Raw genomic sequence first — 26,527 nt, 5'->3', positions numbered from 1 at the left:
ATGCAGAACTCAGATTAGGTCAGATTCAGCAGGACAGCCAGATAGATGAAGGACTTGCACACAGTCTGTGTAGGCAAATGCTAGAACATTTATAATGAAGAATAGATATACAAAGTTGCTCAATTTTGCATTTCGGGAGCAAACGAACTATAAAAGTGTTTCCTTTCAGAGTTGTCCATAACCTTAAAGTGAATGGGACTAAGCTGCAACTCCACAAGCAGCCCATGGACAGGAGTGGCGCTGTTTCTGGATGAACACTGCTATGGCTTTTTTCATCTTGTGCAACATAACTTACAAATGACATGTTTTTGCGTTTTAGACTATGACGACCCACGTGCCCTTCTGGTTCTGGCAGAAGAGGAGCTTGTGGCCATTGATCTTCAGACACCTGGCTGGCCAGTAATCCAGTGCCCTTACCTGGTCTCCTTACACTGCTCAGCAATCACCTGTTCTTATCATATCTCTTCTATTCCTCTGAAGCTGTGGGAAAGAATTATCATTGCAGGCAAAAAGCAGAACACCCACTACTCCAGCATGGTAAGGAAAGCTTGGTATGGATTGGGCCAGAATGCTCATAGTAAACTTAAATTGGCAATAGATGCCATGCGATTTTATGTACTAGCCAAATGATGCTGTTCTGTACGGAAATGATGTATATTTTCTGAACAGTGAACCCTAGAGGCCATTTCTGTTATTTAGGCCCCATTCACGAGACCGTATTTTTGGTCTGCATCCGATCTGCATTTTTCGCGGATTGGATGTGGACCCATTCAGGTCTGAACCCAGCCTTACTGTGACAATCATCTGCAGCAGACATGCTCAACCTGCGGTCCTCCAGCTGTTGCAAAACTACAACTCTTAGCATGCCCGAACAGCCTACAGCTAGGCATTGTGGGAGTTGTAGTTTTACAACAGCTGGAGGGCCGGAGGTTCAGCATGCCTGATCCACAGTATATACAAGCTTCTTCCATGATTTTTGCTGTTTAGTGGACCTCTAGTGGGCGTTATGGGCTGTCTGCGTTCTTACATACAGGCTCTCTCTAGTGGCGGTTATGGGCTGTTTCTGTTCTTACATACAGGCTCCCTCTAGTGACGGTTATGGGCTGTCTCCGTTCTTACATACAGGCTCCCTCTAGTGACGGTCGTGGGCTGTCTCCGTTCTTACATACAGGCTCCCTCTAGTGACGGTCGTGGGCTGTCTGCGTTCTTACATACAGGCTCCCTCTAGAGACGGTTATGGGCTGTCTCCGTTCTTACATACAGGCTCCCTCTAGTGACGGTCGTGGGCTGTCTCCGTTCTTACATACAGGCTCCCTCTAGTGACGGTCGTGGGCTGTCTCCGTTCTTACATACAGGCTCCCTCTAGTGACGGTCGTGGGCTGTCTGCGTTCTTACATACAGGCTCCCTCTAGTGACGGTTATGGGCTGTCTCCGTTCTTACATACAGGCTCCCTCTAGTGACGGTCGTGGGCTGTCTCCGTTCTTACTTACAGGCTCCCTCTAGTGACGGTCGTGGGCTGTCTGCGTTCTTACATACAGGCTCCCTCTAGAGACGGTTATGGGCTGTCTCCGTTCTTACATACAGGCTCCCTCTAGTGACTGTCGTGGGCTGTCTCTGTTCTTACATACAGGCTCCCTCTAGTGACGGTCGTGGGCTGTCTCCGTTCTTACATACAGGCTCCCTCTAGTGACGGTCGTGGGCTGTCTGCGTTCTTACATACAGGCTCCCTCTAGTGACGGTTATGGGCTGTCTCCGTTCTTACATACAGGCTCCCTCTAGTGACGGTCGTGGGCTGTCTCTGTTCTTACATACAGGCTCCCTCTAGTGACGGTTATGGGCTGTCTGCGTTCTTACATACAGGCTCCCTCTAGTGACGGTTATGGGCTGTCTCCGTTCTTACATACAGGCTCCCTCTAGTGACGGTCGTGGGCTGTCTGCGTTCTTACATACAGGCTCCCTCTAGTGACGGTTATGGGCTGTCTGCGTTCTTACATACAGGCTCCCTGTAGTGACTGTTATGGGCTGTCTGCGTTCTTACATACAGTCTTCCTCTAGTGACGGTTATGGGCTGTCTGCGTTCTTACATACAGGCTCCCTCTAGTGGCGGTTATGGGCTGTCTCCGTTCTTGCATACAGGCTCCCTCTAGTGACGGTTATGGGCTGTCTGCGTTCTTACATACAGGCTCCCTCTAGTGGCGGTTATGGGCTGTCTCTGTTCTTACATACAGGCTCCCTCTAGTGACGGTTATGGGCTGTCTGCGTTCTTACATACAGGCTCCCTCTAGTGACGGTCGTGGGCTGTCTGCGTTCATACATGCAGGCTCCCTCTAGTGACGGTTATGGGCTGTCTGTGTTCTTACATACAGGCTCCCTCTAGTGACGGTTATGGGCTGTCTGCGTTCTTACATAGTCTTCCTCTAGTGACGGTTATGGGCTGTCTGCGTTCTTACATACAGGCTCCCTCTAGTGGCAGTTATGGGCTGTCTGCGTTTTTACATACAGGCTACAGACTTTTATTAACCTCTCTTGTACTAAATGTTTTATCTTTTCTTATTACAGCCATGGCCAGTTGATGGTGGCGTAAACTTGGCTGAAGCCCCAAGGCAAAGGGATTTACTGTTAACAGGGTGAGTGTGTGTTTTTCCCTTTTATCCCATTATATTGTGTCTTTTTATCTAGCTTCAAAATATTCCTCTGCCCTGTGTGCAGAATGCATCGACCAGCACATGTCGCAGTTCCCTGGAACATACAATCTGGTTTCCCTCACACACGCTGGCTCCACTGTTTTGCAGGAATATGGGAAGGAGCCGGAGTATCTGAGAAAGCCTAGCCAAACTTTTGATATTGATTGGTTATTGTTAGAATAGGCCAGGGCTGGCCAACCTGCGGCTCTCCAGCTGTTGTAAAACTACAATTCCCACCATGCCCTGCTGTAGGCTGATAGCTGTAGGCTGTCTGGGCATGCTGGGAGTTGTAGTTTTGCAACAGCTGGAGAGCCGCCGGTTGGCCATCCCTGGAATAGGCAATCAATTTCAGATGGTTGGAGGACTGACTCCATCAATATCAGCTGATTAGAAGGGCCATGGTGCTCCGGGGAGTGCTGCAGCCACAGCTGATCGGTGGAGGTCCCAGATTTTCTGTATAAATCTTTTAATTGAACATTAAAGTATAAACCCTTTGATTGCACATGTACGTTACAGAGGTCCCAGATTTTGACCTCCACAGATCTGATATTGATGGTCTACCTAGGGATAGCTCATCATTATCAAAGTCCTAGAAAGCCCCTGTAATGCAGATGTTGCACTGGATTCATTCAGACTCAGACAGTGATGTCAGCCTTTGAACCATTGCAACCATCTGGGCTTTAGCGGCAATATATGTAGAGATCAGATCAACCTTCCCTTGCGCTTCCTGAAACTTGTGACAATGGATAACGCATGGTCTGTAGACTCCTTCCTGTTTCTCCAAGGATGATTATTTTAAAAAAAAAATCTAATCTGGATATTTATTCTTCATATTCAGACATGAGGATGGCACTGTGCGTTTCTGGGATGCATCCGGGATATGCCTTCAGCTGATGTACAAAATGAGCACAGTGGGGGTCTTCCAGACTGACATGGACCCAAATGAAAACCTCAACTCCCAAGGAGACGAAGACTGGCCCCCTCTGAGGAAAGTGAGTGCAGTTCTCTGTCTAATTTCACATAATCCAGTTGAAACTAAAGCTGAAAGCAAGATATGAAATGATCAGCTTTTTTAAAAATGCTAAAGCTTAAAGGGGTTTTCCAATATCTAAAATATCCCCCTCCCAATGCTCGGGCCAGCTTGTATGGATTTATACTTACCTTCTCCCCGGCACCCACGTCGCTTTGGATCCCTGCCTCTGCTTCTCCCCGTTGCTCTGATCAAAACATCCGGCGACAGGGGGAGGCTGTTCCCCGTCACGCCCTCCTATTGGCTGCACCCCCTCCCGTTGCCTTTATCAAAACGGTGGCGGCCGTGCAGGGATCCAGAGCGACGCTGGTGATGGGGAGTAGGCAAGTATAATCCATACAAGGGGCCCGAGCATTGGTAGGGGGATATTTTTGATATTTGATAACCTTTTAATATTGATGATTGACTTAAAGGGGTTTTTCCAGGATTTTGCTACTGATGATCTATCCTCTGTTTTGAGAAAGCAGCTGTGAGCACCCCGGCCTTCTCCTTGCTAGCCAAGAACCGGCGCTGTAAACGGTCTTAAAGAAAAGTGGGAAAAAGATATAGGAGCTCTCAATGATGCCAAGTGACAAGACATCCTTGGGAACACACCAAAACTGTCCATCAGCGAGGCTCAGCGACGCCTGCAGCTTTTCTTATTGCACAGGGTGTATAGAACACCCTCAGTGTTTATGTAAAATGGGCGTTCGTCCTGACGCGAAGTGCCCTAGATGCATAGAGGAGGACGCAGATCTTATTCACATGATGTGGTTCTGTAGGGAGCCAAGTGTATTTTGGACGGATGTCTTTGATACCATAGATGATACATATAGTATTATTGCCCCAAGGGAACTGGTGATTAGTGTATTAGGATATGTTCAGGAGCTAGGGATAGATGAGGGGTGCAAGCTAGCAATTGCTAACACACTTTATTGTGCTAGACGTCTGATTGCAAAACATTGCATCCAGCCCATCGGCCCGAATAAACAAGAATGGGTGGGGTCCGTTAACGCTTTGGTTGGGTTGGAAAGGGGTATATACAAAAAGAGGGGCTATCAAGAAATTTAGGAAACAATGGGAGTGCTGGGTTACACAATCTGGTCTGGCTTCACAAGATTTGATGAGGGTCTGGGTGCAAGATAATATGTCAATGTTGGGCCCGTTTTAGGGTTACATAGGTAGGTTGAGGTCAACTATAGTTATATCGACCAACATGGAGGACACTGCACAGAGGGGGGGGGGGTTTGCTGCTCCTTGTGCCAAGCTGGTGCGCATACGCAGCAGGTTTAATTTTTAAAATTGAAATTAATTAAAGCAAGAAATAAGAGCTTAAGCCTACAGCCATGCTTTCTTTGGCAAGCAGGTGGTTTTCACTATCTGCTATGTAAAATGAAACTAATGTTTTATTGCACGTTGTAGTACTTATACTTTGTTGTACCTCGATGTATGTATTTTTGCTGTATGCTTATAGTCGCTCTGTCAATAAAAATGATCAGATTATTATTTTTTTTTTTAAAGAATCGGCACTGTACATTGTATCGCAGCTCAGCCTCATTTGGAGCTGAGCTTCTCGTAGGCCACGTACCAGATAAAGGTGTTGTCACTCGGCCTAGGAAAAGCGTAGAGAAGGTAGTGGTGCTACTGCCAGCGCCGCTGCCTTCTCGAACAGCTGATTGGCTGGGGTTCCTGGGTGTCAGATACTGGATAGGTCATCAGTTTAAAAAAAGTTTTCCAGGTTTTGTAAGGTTTTTGTTAAAGCCAATAAAGTACCTGTTGGAAAAAAAAGCGCATTCACCTGTTTCCTGCCGCCCTGTTCTTGCTCCCCGGCTCTCTTCTGCGGTCTTCCAGTCCCCTTCCGTAAACTTCTGGATGGAGGGTGTCATGTGTGCCGCTGCAGCCAATGTCTTGCTTCTGCAGTGATGTGTCCTCAAGCAGCATGTCACTACTTGGTCACGTGCCACTAGGGCAGGCATCCTCAACCTGCGGCCTTCCAGCTGTTGTAAAACTACAACTCCCACAATGGCCTGCTGTAGGCTAATACCTGTAGGCTGTTCGGGCATGCTGGGAGTTGTAGTTTTGCAACAGCTGGTAGTTTTGCTGGAGTTGTAGTTTTGCAACAGCTGGAGGGCTGCAGTTTGAGGATGCCTGCACTAGGGGATACATCACTGCTGAGGCTGCGTGGCTCATGTGACCCTGTCCGTCTGGAATGGGGAGCTTGTGAGTGTGCTTTCTTTTTTTTTTTTTCTTGTCTTTCTTTTCTCAATAGGTAAAAAAAAATAAAAAATCCTGGAAAACACCTCCAAGTGTCCAGTGCATACAAGTTAAAAAATTAAGTGAAAAATCTACCGTAACATTTCTGCCTTCAGAGACTGTCTTAAAAATGTCACTTTAATTCCCTTATGTCATATTGAGCATGGAGTACCGCCGGCTGTATTCTTAATGCAGGTTATACAGTTCTGAAGGCCTACTACTCACTCCAGTCGCAGGGTCCTATTAATTAGAATTGGGTCCGTGCATAAGACTGAATATTGCAGTAAGGGTCCATTCACACGTCCGCAACTGTTTTGCGGTCCGCAAAACACGGACACCGGCCATGCGCGTTCCGCATTTTGCGGCCGGCACTTTTATAGAAATGCCTTTTCTTGTCCATGGCTGAGGACAGGAATAGGACATGTTCTATTTTTTTGCAGGGCTGCGGAACGGAAGTGCGGATGCGGATAGCACACCGTGTACTTATATGCATCTTTTGCGGCCCCATTGAAATTGAATGGGTCTGCCCCCGCTCCGCAAAATTATGGAATGGATGCGGACCCATTTTGCGGACGTGTGAATGGACTACTGAATACGGTTGCATCAAAATAAATACTGTCTTACTCTTCTGTCTCCTGACAGGTTGGCAGTTTTGACCCATACAGTGATGATCCCCGTCTGGGAATTCAGAAGATTTACCTCTGTAAATATAGTGGCTACCTGTCTGTAGGTGGGACTGCAGGACAGGTAAGTGAGCTTGAAGAGGTCTCGCCTAAAATGCATATTAAATCATGTATTTGGGCAAAGGGAAAAATAACCAGAAAATACCTAAAAAAAAAAAAATAAAATGCCTCCCTTCATCTCTGTTACAATTAAAACTGAGATCTATAAATAAATGTATGCGTTGCAGGAGATTATAAGACAAATGTTTTTTAGTTTTTTATTCTTTAACTGTGAAATCGAGACCAAAACTTCCATTTTGGCTGGAACTTGTGGACATGCCCAAAGATGATTAAAATGGAAGAGATGAGGGGGGAAAATAATGCATGTGTTTCCTGCAGAATTTCCACAGGATGGGGTTTAGTGTTCATTTAAAGGGTTTTTCCAGGACTAATATATGCAAAACCTGCCTCATTAGGCTATCCGTATCCGATTGGTGGGCTCTGACTCCCGACGGTCAGCTAATCTGAGTGCTGTGGCGTCTTCATTGTATACTAAGCCATGCATTGTGTTGCACCTTTGCCTAAATTGGTTGTGCAGGCCATACATATTGATGACCTATCCAGAGGTCATCCATATCTGATTGGTGGGGTCCGACACCCGGCACCACCACTGATCAGCTGTTTGAGGAGGCGCCGGTGCTCCATGCTAGCTCTGCTTCCTCTTCATTACACTACATGTCATCTCCCCTGGAGCGGTGGCCTAGTTTAATTACTTCACTTGAATGAAACTGCCCAAAACTTCCAAGATGATGGGCAGTGTGAATGAAGAGCAAGCCGTGCTCACATGGAGCGCCGCCTTACAGATCGTAATGTAAAAGCATTTAAAAAGTACTGATCATTCCACAAAATAAGCCCCCACACAGCTCAATAGACGTGACTATAGAATATGCCGATAGCTTATTTTCTTCCGAAGTTTTTATTAAAACACAAAAACTATACATATGTGGTATCCTTGTAACCATACTGACCAGAGAATGCAGAGCCCAGGTCAGTTTTACTGCATAGGAAACGCTGTAAAAACAAAACCCATAAAACTGGTGGAAATTTAAAAAAAAAAATTCCTTCCAATTTTTACCCAATTTGAATTTTTTTTCCAGTTTCCCGCTACAATGTATGCGATATTAAATGGTGCTATTAGAAAGTACAACCTGTCCCGCAAAAATCAAGCCCTCATACGGCTACGTCAATGAAAAAATAAAAACGTTATGGCTCTAAAAAGGCAGGGAGTAAAAAGCAAAAACGGGTTAATATTGCAGCTCGGTCCCATTCACTTGAATGAGACAACCGCAGAAATTCCACGTGAGCCCTTGCCCAAGTGGTGCATCGCCTTCCAACAGTCGGACGCCCGCCCATCTGACATTAATGACTGGCTTTTACAGCCTGGGGAGAAGCCTTCATGCTACAGGCTATGAAGTCATGGACTGGTGGCTCTGGTGCATAGAGGGGGTCCCAAGTCTCAGTGATGTAACCCCTTTAACGACAGCAATTAAAGCCTCATTGAGTCTTTAATGACTTGTCATTCTTTAAATTAAAATGGTTTTGTTCTGCTCGGTTTCTCTTCAGGTCCTTATTCTTGAGCTGAATGACGAGGCCTCGCAGCACGCGGTAGACCATACTCTGGTGGACCTCTTACAGGAGCAGGAAGGATATCGCTGGAAAGGCCATGAGCGGCTTCATGCACGACAGGACCCAGTGCGCTTCCCCCCTGGCTTTCAACCTTTTGCTTTGGTACAGTGCCAACCGCCTGCTGCTGTCACTTCCTTGATACTGCATTCTGAGTGGAGGTTGCTGGCGTTTGGCACAAGTCATGGATTTGGAGTGTATGATTTTCAGCGGAAGTGTCAAGTGATGGTTAAGTAAGTTCCTAAGAAGGAAATCATTTGTGCTTGTGTTTCCTCAGTTGCTGCGAAAAAAAGTGGAATTTGACTGTGACTTGTGGACTTGTCTTAAAGGGGTTGTCTTACCTGGAACATTAATGGCATCTTGCTAGGATATGTCACAGATGTTAGATACGTGCAGGTCCTGCACCTATCTGTAGAATAAAACTCCCAAGGAGAATGAAAGCACAAAGCAAAATCACTGCCGCCCCCCCACTAATTTCTATGGGAGGGCCGAAAATAGCCGGGTGCTGGGCAGTTCTGTAGAAGTGAATAGTGGTGGCCGTGCTTGTGCAGTGCGCTGTCCCGAACTTCAGGTGCTTTGTTCTGCAGACAGGTGAGGGTCATATCCTAGTGTTCCAGGTGAGACGGCCTAGGACCTGACAACTCCTTGTGTCCTCCCCTGTTCCCCGAACATAACCCTATTCCCCCCCCCCCCAAAAAAAAGGACATGTGACTGTCTGCAGACCTGCCACTGCTCCGTTCCCGGCCGATTGCGGTTCCCACAGAACCAGGGGGTGGCTTGGTCCTCGGCAGTCACAACAGCTTGAATGATATGTCACCTTTCAAGCCACTGTGATTTGCCACGGTGGTCACAGGACAAAGCCGTTTCCTGGTCTTGCAGGAACCGAAAGTGGCCAGTAACAGCTGCGGCAGGACCTCAGACAAATGAGTGGCGTTTTTTATGTTCAGGCTGACGGGAGGTTGTCTGCTGCAGGGCTGGAAACCCCTTTGAAGCATCAGACCTTTTTCCTACAACTTATGCGAAGTGTGTAATAGCAGGCATAGTGCTTAGTTATAGACATCAGCACCTTTTGCAGTGCTGCCATCCTTTGTGAGGCATGAAATTGTTGCTGTGCCCAGCTGTTTTTGGCAATACCATAGACTTTGTATGGAGCACAGGGTCTTGGCAGACTCATCCTGCCTGCTGTCTGGCAATCAGTGAAGGTCCCAGCGTTCGGTTCTCCGCCGATCCAGCATTTATCACCTATCCAGTGGAATAGGGTATTCACAAACTAGGGCACAATCGGGATACATTGCTTTAATCAGAATTTCTGCTTCTATAGATGCACACTACATGCCAGTGACCAGCTAGCCCTGGAAGGGCCTTTGTCTCGTGTGAAGTCACTGAAGAAATCTTTGCGCCAATCTTTTCGGCGCATCCGAAGGAGCCAGGTCAATAAGCGAAGGGATGGAGCTGCAACTAAAGTAAGAACGTTATTCCAAAATGTATTATTTTTTTTAATTGAAATTAAGTTGTAAATGAGATATTGTTATCTAGAGAGAACCTGGTCAACCTCTCTAGGACGTTCAGGGCTCAGACTGAGGTCAGCTTCATCTTGTAGATCTGTCCTGGTTGCGAGGTATAGAGATGCCAGTTAGGCCTCATGCACACGGCCGTTGCTCGGCCGTTCCATGTATTGGGACCCCCCCCCCAGTGCACAAGCACTATCCGTGCGACTGCCGCAATGGATCCAGACCCATTCAACTTGAATGGGTCCGAGCTCTGTACGCACCAAAAAAAAATAGAACATGTTCTATTTTTTTTGCGGTGCAGAGAGAAACCCCACGGTAGTGATTCCGTGCCTCCGTTCCCATCCAGGCACCATCCAGATTGCTGACCCATACAAGTGAATAGGTCCGCATCTGTGATGCGGTGAGCACACGGTCGGTGCCCGCATATTAGGGACCGCAATACGGGCACGGCCAGATGCGTGAGGCCTTAGGAAAAAATATAGGAGCCTGCATAAATGTTGGAGCAAGGCAGGAGGGGAACCCGCAGTCATAGGATACAGTCTTGTCTTTTGGTAAGCTTGAGGGGTCGCCAAGGGATATAATGTGGTTCAGCATCTGGTACTTTCCAGGGAGGGTGGAGCACTGGATGGAACATGGAGCAGGATAGGCGATGATCACTCAGCAAGATGATGTCTGTAGCATCTGTGTCAGTGCGTACTCTGGTCCGATTTTAGAACTAAGATTTTCGGGCTCCTAAGTTAATGGTTATTCCCAACTTGGATATTTATGGCATTTCCACAGGATATCTCAAATGTCCGATAGTTGCGTGCACCTGCCTGGAGAACAGGGGTCCCCTGACCGGCAGCTTCCAGATGAAGATTAGAGAGGTGCTCTCCCCATTCACAACTATGGGTGTTACAAATTTAACTGAGCAAGCGGACTAATACATGGCCACCACTCTATTCATTCTCCACCCAAATACCAGTGGCTGCCTCGCCAGGCTGGTGATGGGTCAGAGGCCTCTGTTCTCCACGTAGATTTGGGTCCACCTGTGCGACCAGCACCTATCAGACTGTTATGTCCTAGCTTATCAAAGTATATTATATAGATATCTTCAATATGATCACATCATTCCTCCAGTCTCTGCCTATACATTATCTAGACCTATTAAATGGTAGGATATAGCTCATAATCCATTAATATTACTTTTTATTAGTTTCTTAGGAAAATTTGGGGATACTATAGTTAAGTTGGTTGTGACTTTTGTGTTTTTTAGGTGCAGGAGGCAAATGCCCGCCTAGAGCAGGAGGCTCTGCACGAGATGGAGCTGGCCCCTGTACAACGCAAGATTGAAGCTCGATCGGCAGAAGATTCCTTCACCGGGTTTGTGCGAACACTGTATTTTGCGGACACCTTCATCCGTGACAGTAAGATATATATTTCAGTGGTAATGGAAAGTTCTTTCTGTAGGCTAGGAGATGGTTATGATTTTGTCAATTCTGGATATAATTTTCAAAAAGACCAAGTTGCAAACACTTTCATTATGCGGTATTACACCTCAGAGCTGCATTCACAGCACTGGTGGTCAGATCTGATGACCATCTACATGAGTTTTCCACGAGCCTGATATGCTACAGAAATTTACTGTGCAGATTTCAGAAAAAAATAAATAAAATGCATCTAGGAAAATGCTATACTAAAAGGTAAGGCTTAGGATAAGCCCTATTGAGTGACGTGTGGTTAATCCATCCTCCGGCACTTCAAACTGCACATCCGTGGAAGAGTGCCAGCCTTTAATTTCTGCTGTCTGATCCTCTGGCGATATAACATACCCTTCATATGCGAATAACTCCACAAAGTTGCATTGTGTGGGATTTTATTTTTTCAGATTACTGTACAGTGACTGTAAAACAGCAGAGCAAACTCTGTACAGGCACCGAACTAGCAGGGGGTAGTTGTGAGATGTGAAATCATAAACCTGCAACATTACTTTTAGCAGCACCCTGCTCCATGCACAAAGACACATGCAAACACCGGAAACATGGATGAATCTGAATAGCATCACTGCTGTATTTACTTTACTAGACATGAAAATTTTAGGCCCTTTGTGCATCTTTTTTATCAAAATTGTATCGGGCCCATCTACCAGTGACAAGTCGGCTTCTGCAGACTAAACTATCAGACTTGCCAGGGCAATGTAAAATCCAGCTTAAAAGCCTTGGACAATGCAAATGTGCAATGCAGAAAACAAATGTAGGCCGACACATCTACTGAAGCCACCTTGCCATTTGTAGATGGGTCAGACACAATTTTGATCAAAATGTGAGCAAAGAGCTTCTAAGTTTCATGTATAGAAGTAATCCAATTCCGATTTGTCCATGTTTTAGTGTTTGTTTGTTTGCCTTTGCATGTCAGCGGGTAGTGTGCGCCTGTACTTCACGTTGTTTGGAGGTGCTAATTTTGTAATTTGCTTTGCAAAATTTTGAAGGCCGCTCTGGGTCAGAGTAGGCAGAAATGCAAGATGCAGAACAAACGTACTGCAAAATTAGTAAACTAGTGTATTAAGGTTCTATTACACCAGCGGATGTCATACAGATCACAGTAAACGATCGAAGATGTAGCGACTCGTTAAAGACAAAAACTTTGCTTATTATTCACATAGATAAATGTTTGTAATGGCGGTCGTTACTCGTTCGCTTTTAAATCGTTCCTTGTTATTACATGTAACGATGGACAGATGCTTGGTCAAAAGGCACATATGAGATCGTTAGCGAGTAGACAACTCCTTATTATACGAACGAATCTATTAACAAGGAGCGTTTTTTTTTTTTTTTTTTAGCACGCTGAAATATCACAATGGATGAGAAACGAGTGATGTCTTTGAATCGTTTCTACACAATTCTCGTACATTTTCGCTCGCTGGCACAAGAATCTGTACGATATTCACTCTGTGTAATAGGGCCTTAATGGAAGTTATCCATCTCAAGTACACAAATATAATCACATTATTTTGAGTTGGGAAAACCTTTTTCTGACTTCCCGTTATTAATACGCTAACCAAAGAGAGTTCAAAGGTAAACTGGAGGAATTGTTTATAGCAGAAATGTCAGTATAGGGCAGGCATGCTCAACCTGCGGCCCTCCAGCTGTTGTAAAACTACAACTCCCACAATGCCCTGCTGTAGGCTGTTCGGGCATGCTGGGAGTTGTAGTTTTGCAACAGCTGGAGGGCCGCAGGTTGAGCATGCCTGGTATAGGGCATGTGTAACCGTGTCAGGCCAATACCAAAAAAATATCCTAGTTTTGATACATCCCCAGTGTGTATTCAGCCAGTTATTATACTAATAGCATGAAGCTATGTAATGAGCAAAGCCATAGCCTCACTGGTAAAATTGTTTGATAGTTGAAATGAGACTTTAAAGGGGTTCTCCGGGAATTAAGAAAATGAAAATACTTGCATATTACTTTACTATAAATATATTTCCATATACCTTTTATCAGTTATATTGGCTCGTTTAATCTAGGGAGCAATCATCAGGTAAAATAAAATGGTTACTGTCCTAATAGTGCACACAAAACTTGTCCTAATCACACAGCAGGACAAGTTACTTTTTCAACACTGAGCTAAAGAGCTGCCTCATCCTCCTCTCTTCTGCTGGTCAGGGATTATGATCTTCAGCTGAATCTCTGTAGGAATGGAGTGCACGAGGAGACATGGAGTATAGAGAGGAGATGGGGATAATGACCAGCAGCGCTTACATGCAGTCTCCATTACCACAGCCCTGCATTACCACAGTCTGTCCTGTCCATCCTCTCTGTACTTAGTCTCCTCATGAACTCCATTTCTACAGGGATTCAGCAGAAGATCTTATCAGCTGTATTCAGATCATATTCCAGGACAAATAGGCGAGGAGGAGGAGGCAGCTCTTTAGCTCAGTGTTCTGAAGTAACTTGTCCTGTGTGATTAGGACAGGTTTTGTGTGTACTAATAGGACGGCGGCCATTTTAGTTTACCTGATGATTGCTCCCTAGATAAAACGAACCATTATAACGAATTAAAGGTATTTGGGAATATATGTATAATAAAATAATTATTTTCAATTTCTTAATTCCCTTGTGTGAATCACGCTCCGTGTGAGAGCGGGATCGTGCATTCTGGACTTAAGTAGCGCACAGCATTATCATGATTGATAATGCTGTGTGTCTCTGCCTGACCTTTCTGTAACGGAATCATACTGACATAAAGCTGTCACTATGGTTCTGTTACAGAAAGCTCATGCAGAGGCACACAGCATTATCAATCATGATAATGCCTTGCACTTCTGAAGTCCAGAACATACGATCCCTCTCACATGGAGCCCTAAAGAGCACCTGTCAGCAGGATCGACCCCCATTAAACCAGACATACTGCCTAGTAGGGTTGATCCTACTGATAAAATTAATACTTGTCTTAAGAAAATTAGTTGCAGCGTTCCCAGGGGAAAAAAACGAGCAACAAGGGGCATGGCCGCACTGGAGCTGAGGTGCAATCCCCGTCCCTCTTTGCATGGAGAATTGTTTTTATTTTCAGGAACACTGCATCTGATTTTTATAAGACAGATATCATTTAATCAGCAGAATCATCCCTACCAGGCAGTGACTAGTATAATAGGATCGATCCTGCTTTGAAACAGCAGCTGTATGGGAGTCTGTCTATTGTATGCAAGTCTGTAGTGCTATTGGTTTTGGATTCCTATGTAAAGTGACCACCAGTTCCCCAAATAATTTCTTCCTAGAATTAATCTTCTAGAATCTAATAAGAAAATGTTGAATTTATGTATATTTTTTATTTTTTCATGCATATGGTAGTTCCTATCACTGTTAGATTTTTCTTTTTCTCCCCAGGCATCCGGCATTGTCCCTCGTTATGGGCCGGTACTAATGGTGGCACAGTCTATGCGTTTTCTTTGCGTGTCCCTCCAACAGAACGGCGGATGGAAGAGGCAGTGTCCGCATCACAGAGTAAGATGTGATTTGTGGTGGTTCCATAGATGATGATGCTAAAGCTGCCCATACATATTAAAGGAATGCTGAACAAACTGGTTTTAAAAGGACTAGGAGACCATCTAATGTGCATGGCAAATATCAGCGGAGAGGAGAGTCGGGCCTGTTTGGATTTCAGCATGCTTTACCCTTTTCTTTTGTTGGGGGCATGATCCCCTGCCAGAGGTATCTGGCAGCAGGTTCATCCACTCTCTGTTTTGACGACATATGCATACTTGGCCGAGGCAAGCGTACAGGTTTATGGGGTTGTTGGAAAAGATAGCTGTCGGCCAATAAGCATCTCGTGTGTAAAGGCCACCCTAAAGGATATAGGATTTGTTGGAAAAAACTACGGTAATTATAGAAAATATTTCACTTAATTTAATATTCTGCTTTGTCTCAGTCAAAGAAATCCAACTTATGCACCGAGCACCAGTAGTGGGGATCCTCATTCTGGATGGTCACAGCGTTCCCCTTCCAGAACCTCTTGAAGCTGCTCATGACCTTTCAAAAAGTCCAGATATGCAAGGCAGCCACCAATTGCTGGTCATATCTGAAGAACAGTTGAAGGTAGGCATGATGGTGGGTACTGAACCAGAAAAGGTTTATGCAAACTATAATCTGACTCCTGCCTCTTACAGGTATTCACTTTGCCAAAAGTGAGCAGTAAATTAAAGCTGAAGCTGACGGCCACAGAAGGATGTCGGGTGCGGAAGGCCGCAGTCTGCACGTTTGGTAGTTGTCGGGCAGAGGACCATACTGAAAATCACTTGACTGTTCTCACTAACTTAGGGGACCTCCAGGTAGTTTCACTTCCCCATCTTAAGCCACAAGTGCGTTATGATTGTATCCGGAAGGAAGATGTGAGTGGAATAGCATCCTGTGTGTTCACAAAGTCTGGGCAAGGTGAGTGAAAGCTCTTATGTACCACTTTATTACTTAGGCTAGTTTTACACTAGCGGCATCCTTCTCCGGCAGGCTGTTCCGGCGGGGGAAGATCCTGACAGATCCGTGCTGCTGCTAGTGCACCTTGCTGCTGGAAGTCCGCTCCGGCCCCATTGACTATAATAGGGACGGGCCGGAGCTCCGGCCGCAGCACAGCAAACATGTTGAGGTGTCCGGAATAAAACTACGACCTCCGGCCCTCCCACATTATAGTCAGTGGGGCCGGAGCGGACTTCCGGCGGCACAGTGCACTAGCAGCGGTACAGATCCGGCAGGCTGTTCCCTCGCTGGAACAGCTTGCCAGAGAAGGATGCTGCTAGTGTGAAACTAGCCTTAATAAAGCTATTAACCACTTGGTTTTGCCTAAGTTATGCTTAGGGTTTAAAAGCTCAGGCAGCAGAGTAGGCAGTGGGGGTGTGGGATGCTTTAGCTGCTCATATCTCAGGATTGGTAGTAGCTAGAGATATAGACCTGCTCTTTGAAAGCTTTCAAACAACATTATAACAGCATTATCTCAATATTGGGAGATATAGCTGTAAGAAATCAAGTGAAAGCTGTGAAATGTGCATTTACTTTTGCTTTCAGCTGCATTCATGGGCAACTAGATTTCTAATAGCTATATCCTCCAATGTAGTGGAGATAATGCTGTGATTCTGCTTGGATCGCCAGCTTTTAAACAAGACCAGGCCCATATCTTTAGCTGTTACCAGTCCCAAGATATGAGCAGCTAAAGTTTGCTGAAGAAGGAAGGGGACAGTTAGTGAAGTGACAGCCTGCATGAGGAAAAAAAATATATATATAAATTTGGCATTATCGGATGCTACATCCGAAGTTGCTTTGTTCAAACCTTCGGATTAATACTGTAAGGAAATCAGTCTCTGTACAGTATTAGAATGTATTGGCTCTGATGAGCCGAAGTAAGTTATTTGCGAAGTCGCGCGTGACTTCATTGAATAACTTTGGTAATTAATTTTTAAGTGGAAAACCACTTTAAAACTTGAAACCGAACTCTGCTTCGGTTCCGAGGTACTAGTCTGAACCGAAGCAGAGTTTGGTTTCAAGTTTTACTTTGCGAATAACTGACCTTGGCTCATCGGAGCCCATACATTTTAATATTAATCCGAAGTTTTGAACGAAGAGACTTCGCTCAACACTAGTTATCATGTCACTTATACCAAAGTGAACACTGTATATAAAATTCCACAAAATGTTAAAATTGCTGAGAGAGAGAATGTTAATGGTCCTTAAAGGGAACTGGTCATCAACTTTATGCTGCCCATACTAACAGCAGAATAAAATAAAGACAGGTGAGTTGATTTCAGAGGTCTGTAATTTATAAGTTAAAAGTAAGTGGTTGCCAAGAACCAACATCACAATAATTGCAGACCGGGCCTGGAAAAGAGTCCCGGCCACCTGAGAAGAGTCCTGGTTATTCATAGATTCCTGCTCTCCTACTGATGACTGACAGTCTTCTGCTTAGTTTTCTCTCTAGAAGAGAACTGCCAATCATCAGCAGATGAACGGGGAGAGCAGAAGATTAGGAATAACCAGGACTCCTTTCAGGTAGATTTGACTCTTTTCCAGGCCTGGGCTGCAATGATTATGATGCTGGTTCTCGGCAACCACTTACTTTTATCTTATGAGTGACACACGGCTGACATCAACATTGCTGTCACTATTTTATGCTGCCCTCAGTGAGATCAGCATAAAGCCGATGACCGGTTCCCTTTAAAGGGGCTGTGACTGCAATCCATCAGTGGTGGTCGTGCTTGCATAATATAGGAAAAAGCACCAGCCTATGTGCGCTCCCATGGTCCCGGCCACCAGAGAGGCTGATGCTTTTTAATATAGTGTGCATGCACGACCACCACTGATGAATTGCAGGGTGGTCTGTAACCATGGAAATTAGCAGTGTATCATGTGATGGGAAAAATGAATCCAGCCAGCAAAGGAAGCAATATGGATAATAACAATACCTTAGTAAGTGGCTTGTATTAACTTTCTCTACATAATAAATGCCACTTGCTGAAGTGAGACAACCCCTTTAAGACTAGAATTAGGTATGTCACTAAGGGGATAAAAAAAATCTGTTTCTTGAACTGTGCGAGTGACTTCAGATTAAAAATCTAAAATAAAAAGTGACATTTTCGGGAAGGTTTTTCCAGTTTTAATGTGACTGTTAGCATTGTTGTATTTTGTTGTGACTTTTTAAATGTTCTTTCCCTAAAGGGTTTTACCTCATATCCCCGTCCGAAATGGAACGTTTCTCGCTGTCCACATGTTGGCTCATCGCTCCTCGATGCAAGGTTGATCCACCAGAACCATCTGTGAATGGAAGGCCCCGAAGAGGTGACAGCACAGAAAGGCAAAGCGAAAGATCCAGGCAAGTAACCTGGACCAAGCAAGTTTGCCATAAGTACCTGCTTCACTGCATCATTCGTGGGGGTGAAGCCTAGGCTTTAGCTGTAGCCAATAGAAATAAAATGTTGGTTTCCTGTCATTGCAGGATGCCCAGCAGGAGCGACTCCAGTACAGATGGTGAGGAGGAAACCCATGAGTTTCCAAATGTCATTATTACTCCATTAAATGGCAGTTTTTTTGTAATTAACTGTTCTTCAGGACCTTGCAACTTTCTGTTTTTTGCATTTTTATTTTTCACTTCCTGGAGCCATAACCTTTTTATTGTTCCATTCACACAGCCATATGAGGGCTTGTTTTCATGTGGGACAAGTTGTACTTCCTAATGGCACAGTTCAATATTGCATACAATGTAGGGGGAAGCTGGAAAAATATTCAAAATGGGTTGGGGAAAAAATGCAATTCCGCCAGTTTTATGGGTTTTGTTTTTGACGTTTCCTAAGCAGTAAAACTGACCTGCACCTTTATTCTGCGGGTGAGCACACTTACAGCTATATGAAATTTTTTTAATAGGTCCTTTTTTTTTTAACAAGAAATGTAAACTGAATTTTTCTTTTTTCCCTTGCCATATTCTGACTCCCATATAGTTAGATCTATGAAGCTGTTTTGGGCTGTTTTTGTTTATTTTTAATATGGGAAAAAGGTGTGATTTCTTATATTTATTTTTGTAAATATTGTTGCAAACCTTTTTATTTTTTTTACACTTTGTTCTTTAAGTTCCCCTTGGGGAATTAAAAATGCAATCGTCTGATCTCTTGCCCCATAGACTGTAATGAATTACTATTGGTGTCTAGGGGAGGCTATGTTCCTATGGAGCGCTGCCACAGGCAGGTCTCCATAGAAATGTCGCTGTGGCAGCCTGAAAGGACTCGAGGCTGCCACAGAAACTGAACAGCTCCCTCGATCTTGGCGTGGGTGAGCCATGTAAGTCCAGGGAGTGCTGCGCTACCGGGGGAAGCCCTGCACAGTGTCCGCAGCATAGCGGGCTCTGTTTACTATGCTGGAGTGCATGACGACCCACGTGACTGCTGCAGCCAATCACTACTGTAACCCCGAGGCCACTGATTGGCTGCAGCAGTCACTCTGATAGCCTCGAATGTTATCGCTACAGCACAGTAACGAAGACCAGAGAGAATCAATCAGGTGAGTATTGGGTTTCCTAATATTTTATGGCATTACCCTTTCCCTAAATGGTTGGACCCCCACAGATTACTTTTATGGTCTATCTTATTGTCAAGGTAAAAAACTCATAAAAAAATCATTACCTTACCTAGTAAAATACATAGTCTTCAAGCTTATTTTTTTCTGATGGTTGTTGGTTCTTCTCTCAGCACACAGACCTCTGAGGCAGGTGATGGAGCACGCGTTGCTGAATGATGAGCGTAAGTATCTGTCTATTACTGTCATAAGTTGTGTGATGTGACACCCACCGAGGAGTGGCGTTTCTACAGTAAACTATCCATGTTGTAACTCTGTCATCCTCAGTGTGTGGCTGCAGTGGTTTTGTGTTTTATCATATTGGATGATGAGATCTTCACACTGACCATGTATTTACATGGGCACTCTGCTGCTAGGATATGGTGTTGCTAGTTTAAAGTGGTTGTCCGGGTTCAGAGCTCAACACGGACATAACCCCTTCTTCCCTCATTCAGCATGAACGAGTGAAGCATCGGAGCAGTTCATGCTCCAATGCTTTCCCTAGCCCTGCACTTTTTCTTTAGATCCGGTGACATACAGGGTCTCTGTATGGGAATGAATGGGTCAAGAAGGGGTTATGTCCTGGTTCAGCTCTGAACCCAGACAAGCCCTTTAAGTGCTGAGGTCAGGGACCTCCTCTTGTACGGTGGCTCACAGCTGACAACTATTCAAAGTCTTTGGCTTCTTTGCTCTGCTTTTTTTCTTTGAGTCTTAGTATTAGAGCAGATTGTGACTTGTATAAGGGCAGGACGATATGGAGACAGGTCTGTGCCACTACTATGGCACTGATATAGTAAGATTAATTGATCTTGGATACACTGTACCTAGGGTGCAATATTTGGTATAAAAGCTAGATGGCTATAGGGGACGTCCAATACTATTGGCTCATTTGGATATTTAGGCTGTAAGGGTGACACCCAGGTGTTTGCTAATAAAAGGTCTTCTGCTGTTCGGAGTCAGGAGAAGGTGACTCAAATACCACAAGTCATATCTTCTCATTCTTTTGCCCCTAGACTAAGTTTTAGCATTTTATAGCATTGCAGACACCATGGTTAGATCCCTGAATACAGTGCACTCATAGTTGTGTGTGGATAACAGCAGTCAGCCATCAATCACTGGTGATCACTGTTTTTGTGCTATCTGATATAATGGCAGAGCAGATTTGTCCCCATGCTGTGCCGCTCTTAAACAGGGTGACATTCAGGTGACAGATCCAGATAAGTGTTTCGGCTTCTTAGTTAAATGGAGCATAAATCAGGAACTGTCTGCTAAGTGGAGCACATTAGATACACAGCAGGACTGAAGTGCTCTGTACCTTATGTATAATGGGGCAGTCAGCTAATATTTTTTCCATTCTTTACTTGAATAGCAGAGAAATGGGGGCTTTTTTTTCCCACCTATATTCTCATTTTGAAGAAATTCTTAGAACCCATTCTTTTGAACTTTAAAGGGAACCTGTCATGTTGAACATGGTGTCTGAGCTGCAGGCAGCATGTTATAGAGCAGGAGGAGCTGAGCAGATTAATATATAGCTTTATGGGAAAAGATTCAGTAAATCTTGTATTTCATTCATTTATATTCCCACTCATTTTGAGCTTTGAAGTCCAGGAGGTGGAGCTATCAGTGACTGTGTATACAGAGAGAGCTGTCAATCACTGATAGGACCGCCTCCTGGACTTCAAAGCCTAGAATGAGCAGTAAAATTAATGAATGAAACTTTTACTGAATCTTTTCCCAAAAACTATATATCAGTCTGCCCAGCTTCTCCTGCTCTATAACAGGCAGCTTGCAGATTAATTCACATTTTCATGGTCACAGGCTCCCTTTTAAAAGAAGGCCTCTCATAGAACAAACTAGAATTGTCATACTTCAGAAATTCAGTAAAGACATTAGGAACTGTATTTTTAAAGGTGTTGTCCCACAATGAAATATTACACATTGATCACGTGAAACATAACAATTTTTCCATTGGAATTGTAACCTAAAAATCCTGCTGTTTAGTTGTTGTAGTTATGTACCTGTTATGGCGCCCCCTGGTGCTCATATAATTCCATTTCAGAACGTCCAGTTCAGTCGTGCTGAGAAGAAGCTGCTACTCATGCTCTGATTCTCCTTAGTTGGCAGCTGAATACAGGAGTCCCTTTTCTGCACAGTGAAACGCACCACATCACACACAAAATGGAATACTACTGCCATATTGTGTTTTAAAGAGATTTTAAAGTTTTATCCAAATAATGCTTCAAGGGGCGGTCTAGGACCAGAAAACCTGTCCATCAGTTGAGTCTGCTGTTGCAGCTCGGCTCCATTCCAGTGAACGGGGATGAGTTGCAGTAGCCCAAATAACTTATGGCAGGTGCAGCACTGTTTTTGGAAGAAAGCAGCCATGTTCTTATCCCGTACAGCCCCTTTAGCTGCACATATCCGAGTAGTTTGCTATAATGTATCAGGCTGACCATTGTCTGGGCTGGATACACTCAGCTGAGCAGAGGGCTGGCAACAGTATGCAACAGTTTGCAGTCTCTGAATGTAAACGGGTGTTTTCATTCACTGACCACTAACAGATCTTGAAAAGGGCAAAGAACTGAAACAAAAAATAAACTAGAAAGTTGTAGAACTTTTCATTTATATTGCAATCTGCTTATATTAACCTAAAACTGCAAACCCCCTCCATTATGACTACAATGTTCTGTGTTCGCTCCGCAGACATGCTGAAGGAGATCCAGAGTACTCTGGAAGGTTCTCGAACGTAAGTGCGCCCTGCTTCAGATTTTCTGTACATGTGCTTGACAGCTACTGTTTGCATTTTCATTATTTATTTTATTTTTTTAATATGTATGGATATTCTGTGCTTTACTCGTTCATGTAAAGAAGTTTTCCAAGCTGGTACCAGACACAGCTGCACTCACAAATGGTGTATCTGTTTTACCCCTTAAAGGGGTTCTCCGGGAATACTGATTTTGAAGCAAGTGTCGGCAGCCTGTCTCCGTAAATATAAGATTCATACTTACCTGCTCCCTGCTGCTTCGCTGTGTCCATGTTCAAGTCCTTGGCTTGTTTATTTTCTGGTGCTGATTTGGCATGGTCACATGCTCTGCAGCAGCCAATGATTGGCTTCAGAGGTGACATGGCCAGAAGCAGCACTACATCGCTGAAGCCAATCATGTGACCATGCCAAATCGGCACCGGAGGACAACAAGCTGGGGACCGGAACATGGACACAGCAGAGGACTGGGTAGCAGGTAAGTATGAATCCTCTGTTTACAGAGGCAGGCTGGGGCACTTGTTGAAAAATCCGTATTCCTGGAAAACCCCTTTAACCACCTAACCGTTTTCCTCGCGCTCAGCTCAGGCTCTATGAAAACACTTAACTGTTCTGCCGGAGCCCAGTTTTGGCAGATGGGGAAGGGGGGTTTTGCTTTATATGCTCATATCTCCTGATTGGTACATACAAGACAAAAATGGCAGCATTAGCACAACAGAAGCAAGAGATATCACTGTTAGAAATCAAGTCGGGAATAAATGCGGTAAAACCTTGCCCTGACTTTCAGCTGCATCCCGATTCCGAACAGCGATATCTTCCCATGTAGTGAAGATATTGCTGTCATTCTGGCATTGTTTGAAAGCTTAGAATGTCAGCCCGTATCTCTAGCTGCTACCTTTCCAGAGATATGAGCAGCAGCAGCCCCCTCCCCTTCAGGCTGGAGGGGAGGGGGAGTAGCAGTTGGGGAGCTAACAGCCTGCTGGAGGAGAGAAAAAATATTATCAAAGTGCCATTCATTCCATAGCGCTGTACATATGAAAAGGGGTATACATACATAATACAGACAATTGCACTAAGCATGAACAAGACGCGTTACAAACTGGTACAGAAGGAGAGAGGGCCCTGCCCTTGAGGGCTTACAATCTATATGGTAAATAATAAAAATATATACAAATTTGACATTATCATCATTGTACCGATCCACAGAATAAAGTTGTTTATTTATAGCACACAGTGAACACCTTAAATCAATTCCACAAAAGTGGCTTTTTTACCTTTTCCCTCTAAAAATGAGTTATTTAATACAATAAATATATCCCAAATGGTTCCTATAAAATAAAAATTCAACTACAGTGAGGAACAGAAGTATTTGAATACCCTGCGATTTTGCAAGTTCTCCCACTTAGAAATCATGGAGGGGTCTGAAATTCACATTGTAGGTGCATTCCCACTCAAAAATATTCAGGAAATCACATTGTATGATTTTTGACCAGCTCCCGACCGCCTAACGCAGGGATGTGTCCTGCGGGTGGTTTATTCCTCGTAGACGCATATACGCGTCATCTCACGAGACGCAAGATTTCCTGTGAACATGCGTTCACAGGAGCGGAAGGTGTAAACGAGTTGATCTACATCCTGCCAGCGGCGATCACTCGCTGGCAAGCTGTAGATGCGATATATATATTTTTTTTAACCCTTGAAAGGTATATCAGACGCTGTTTTGTTAACTTGTGACAAAAAATAAAATCTCACATGAACTCACCATTACCCCTCACGGATTCCAAATGCGTAAAAATTTTTAGACATTTATATTCCGGACTACTTCTCACGCTTTAGGGCCCCTAAAATGTCAGGGCAGTATAAATACCCCACGTGACCCCATTTTGGAAAGAAGACACCCCAAGGTATTTCGTGAGGGGCATGGCGAGTTCATGTAAAATTTTATTTTTTGTCACAAGTTAGTGGAATATGAGACTTTGTAAGAGAAAAAATTAATAAAAATCATTTTCCACTAACTTGTGACAAAAAATAAAAACTTCCATGAACTCGCTATGCCCATCAGCGAATACCTTAGGGTGTCTACTTTCTAAAATGGGGTCATTTGTGGGGTGTTTGTACTGTCTGTGCATTGTAGAACCTCAGGAAACATGACAGGTGCTCAGAAAGTCAGAGCTGCTTCAAAATGCGGAAATTCACATTTTTGTACCATAGTTTGTAAACGCTATAACTTTTGCGCAAACCAATAAATATACACTTATTGCATTTTTTTTCCCCCAATTTTTTTTTATTGGTATGGCAAAAGACAGAATCATAACACATCCATATTAGAGGCCGTGACCTCAACATGGCAAAAATCTGTTACATTCACATTTTGCAAGGGATTCTTTCCAGTCAAAACCAAACAAAGTTTTTAATTTTTTCCTCATCCTACCCTGTCCCCCCCCCTTGCATTTTGTTCATTTTATTTTTTTATCAGACATATAGAACAATAAATTTTGAGAAAAATTTATATAGAAATGTAGTTTTATTTGAAAAATTTTACAACAGAAAGTGAAAAATGTCTTTTTTTTTTTTTTGCAAACATTTCGGTAAGATTCGATTAATAACAAAAAAAGTAAAAATGTCAGCAGCAATGAAATACCACCAAATGAAAGCTCTATTAGTGAGAAGAAAAGGAGGTAAAATTAATTTGGGTGGTAAGTTGTATGACCGAGCAATAAACCGTGAAAGTAGTGTAGTGCAGAATTGTAAAAAGTGGTCTGGTCATTAAGGGGGTTTAAGCTAGGGGAGCGGAGGTGGTTAAAGAATTTATTTGTCTTGCACTTCTGAACATAAGTATTTGAACACCTGAGAAAATCCTTGTTTGCAATTACAGAGGTCAAACATTTCCTGTAGTTCTTGACCAGGTTTGCACACACTGCAACAGGGATTTTGGCCCACTCCTCCACACAGATCTCCTCTAAATCTGTCAGGTTTCAGGGCTGCCACTGAGCAACATGGAGTTTCAGCTCCCTCCAAAGATGTTCTATTGGATTTAGGTCTGGAGACACGATAGGCCACTCCAGAACCTTGGTATGCTTCTTACGGAGCCACTCCTTGGTTATCCTGGCTGTGTGCTTCGGGTCTTTTGTCATATTGGAAGACCCAGCCACGACCCATCTTCAATGCTCTGACTGAGGGAAGGAGGTTCTTGCTCAAAATCTCACAATAAATGGCCCCATTCATCCTCTCCTTAATACAGTGCAGTCGGCCTGTCCCCTTCGCAGAAAAGCACCACCCCCATGCTTCACATTACGGATGTTGTTCTTGGGATGCAACTCATCCTTCTTTTTCATCGAAACACGACGAGTGAAGTTTAGACCAAAAAGTTCTACTTTGGTCTCATCTGACCACATGACTTTCTCCCATGCCTCCTCTGGATCTGCCAGATGGTCATTGGCAAACTTCAGATGGGCCTGGACATGTGATGACTTGAGCAGGGGAACCTTCCGTGCAATGCATGATTTGAAACCATGACGGCGTAGTGTTCTATCGACAGTGACCTTTGAAACTGTGGTCCCAGCTCTCTTCATGTCATTGATCAGCTCCTCCCTTGTAGTTCTGGGCTGATTCCTCACCTTTCTGATCAGTGATACCCCATGATGTGTAATCTTGCATGGAGCCCGAGTCCGAGGGTGACTGACAGTCGTCTTTAGCCTCTTCCATTTTCTAACAATTGCTCCAACAGTTGATCTGTTTTCACCAAGCTGCTTGGCAATTGCCCCGTAGCCCTTTCCAGCCTTGTTGAGGTCCACAATTTTGTCTCTGGTGTTTTGACAGCTCTTTGGTCTTGCCCATGGTAGTAGTTGGCGTCTGACCGACTGTGGGGTGGACAGGTGTCTTTAAAGAGCTCAGACAGGTGCTAAGTTAGATTAATGAGTGGAGTAGAGGTGGATTTTTTTAAAGCCATCAAAGGCACAGTAACAGGCCTTTGAGAGCCAGAATTCTCGCTGTTTATCAGGTGTTCAAATACTTATGTTCAGCAGTGCAAGACAAATTCTTTAAAAGATCATACAATGTGATTTACAGATTTTTATTTTTTTTAAATTTCTGTCTGAGTGGGAATGCACCTAGAATGTGAATTTCAGACCCCTCCATGATTTCTAAGTGGGAAAACTTGCAAAATCGCAGGGTGTTCAAATACTTGTGTTCCTCACTGTAATCCTGCTTAATAAAAATAAAATTAGAAATTAGGTTATGACTGCTGGAACATGAAGGGGAAAATGTTACTAGTCCTTAAGGGTAAAATGAATGTCACTAAGGGGTTAAAAATGCACTTGTGTCCCCTCAGTTGTGCGCCAGACGCATATTAAAAATCTACAATAAAAAAGAAAGTGACTTTTTTGGGAGGATTTTCCAATTTA

At 44.1% G+C, this 26,527-nt stretch overlaps 1 protein-coding gene across 1 annotated transcript in view; it reads left to right on the top strand.

Annotated features, from left to right (window-relative positions):
* The first annotated feature begins 403 nt into the window (after positions 1–403).
* The window catches only part of LLGL2 (LLGL scribble cell polarity complex component 2), a 29,417-nt gene continuing 3,293 nt past the window's right edge, over positions 404–26,527 (top strand). Inside the window, exons 1-14 of the mRNA XM_044298282.1 lie at positions 404–537; positions 2,561–2,628; positions 3,524–3,677; positions 6,590–6,694; positions 8,233–8,525; positions 9,614–9,755; positions 11,059–11,209; positions 14,666–14,782; positions 15,207–15,373; positions 15,445–15,709; positions 17,978–18,131; positions 18,255–18,286; positions 19,498–19,548; positions 22,067–22,109. Of these exons, the coding sequence (XP_044154217.1) occupies positions 535–537; positions 2,561–2,628; positions 3,524–3,677; positions 6,590–6,694; positions 8,233–8,525; positions 9,614–9,755; positions 11,059–11,209; positions 14,666–14,782; positions 15,207–15,373; positions 15,445–15,709; positions 17,978–18,131; positions 18,255–18,286; positions 19,498–19,548; positions 22,067–22,109 (1,745 nt within the window). The 5' untranslated portion in view covers positions 404–534. The remainder of the gene's footprint in view (positions 538–2,560; positions 2,629–3,523; positions 3,678–6,589; positions 6,695–8,232; positions 8,526–9,613; positions 9,756–11,058; positions 11,210–14,665; positions 14,783–15,206; positions 15,374–15,444; positions 15,710–17,977; positions 18,132–18,254; positions 18,287–19,497; positions 19,549–22,066; positions 22,110–26,527) is intronic.

This window comes from Bufo gargarizans, chromosome 6 (assembly GCF_014858855.1).
Source record: "Bufo gargarizans isolate SCDJY-AF-19 chromosome 6, ASM1485885v1, whole genome shotgun sequence".
Classification (NCBI taxonomy): domain Eukaryota; kingdom Metazoa; phylum Chordata; class Amphibia; order Anura; family Bufonidae; genus Bufo; species Bufo gargarizans.
This window is presented reverse-complemented; position numbering and strand designations above follow the sequence as displayed.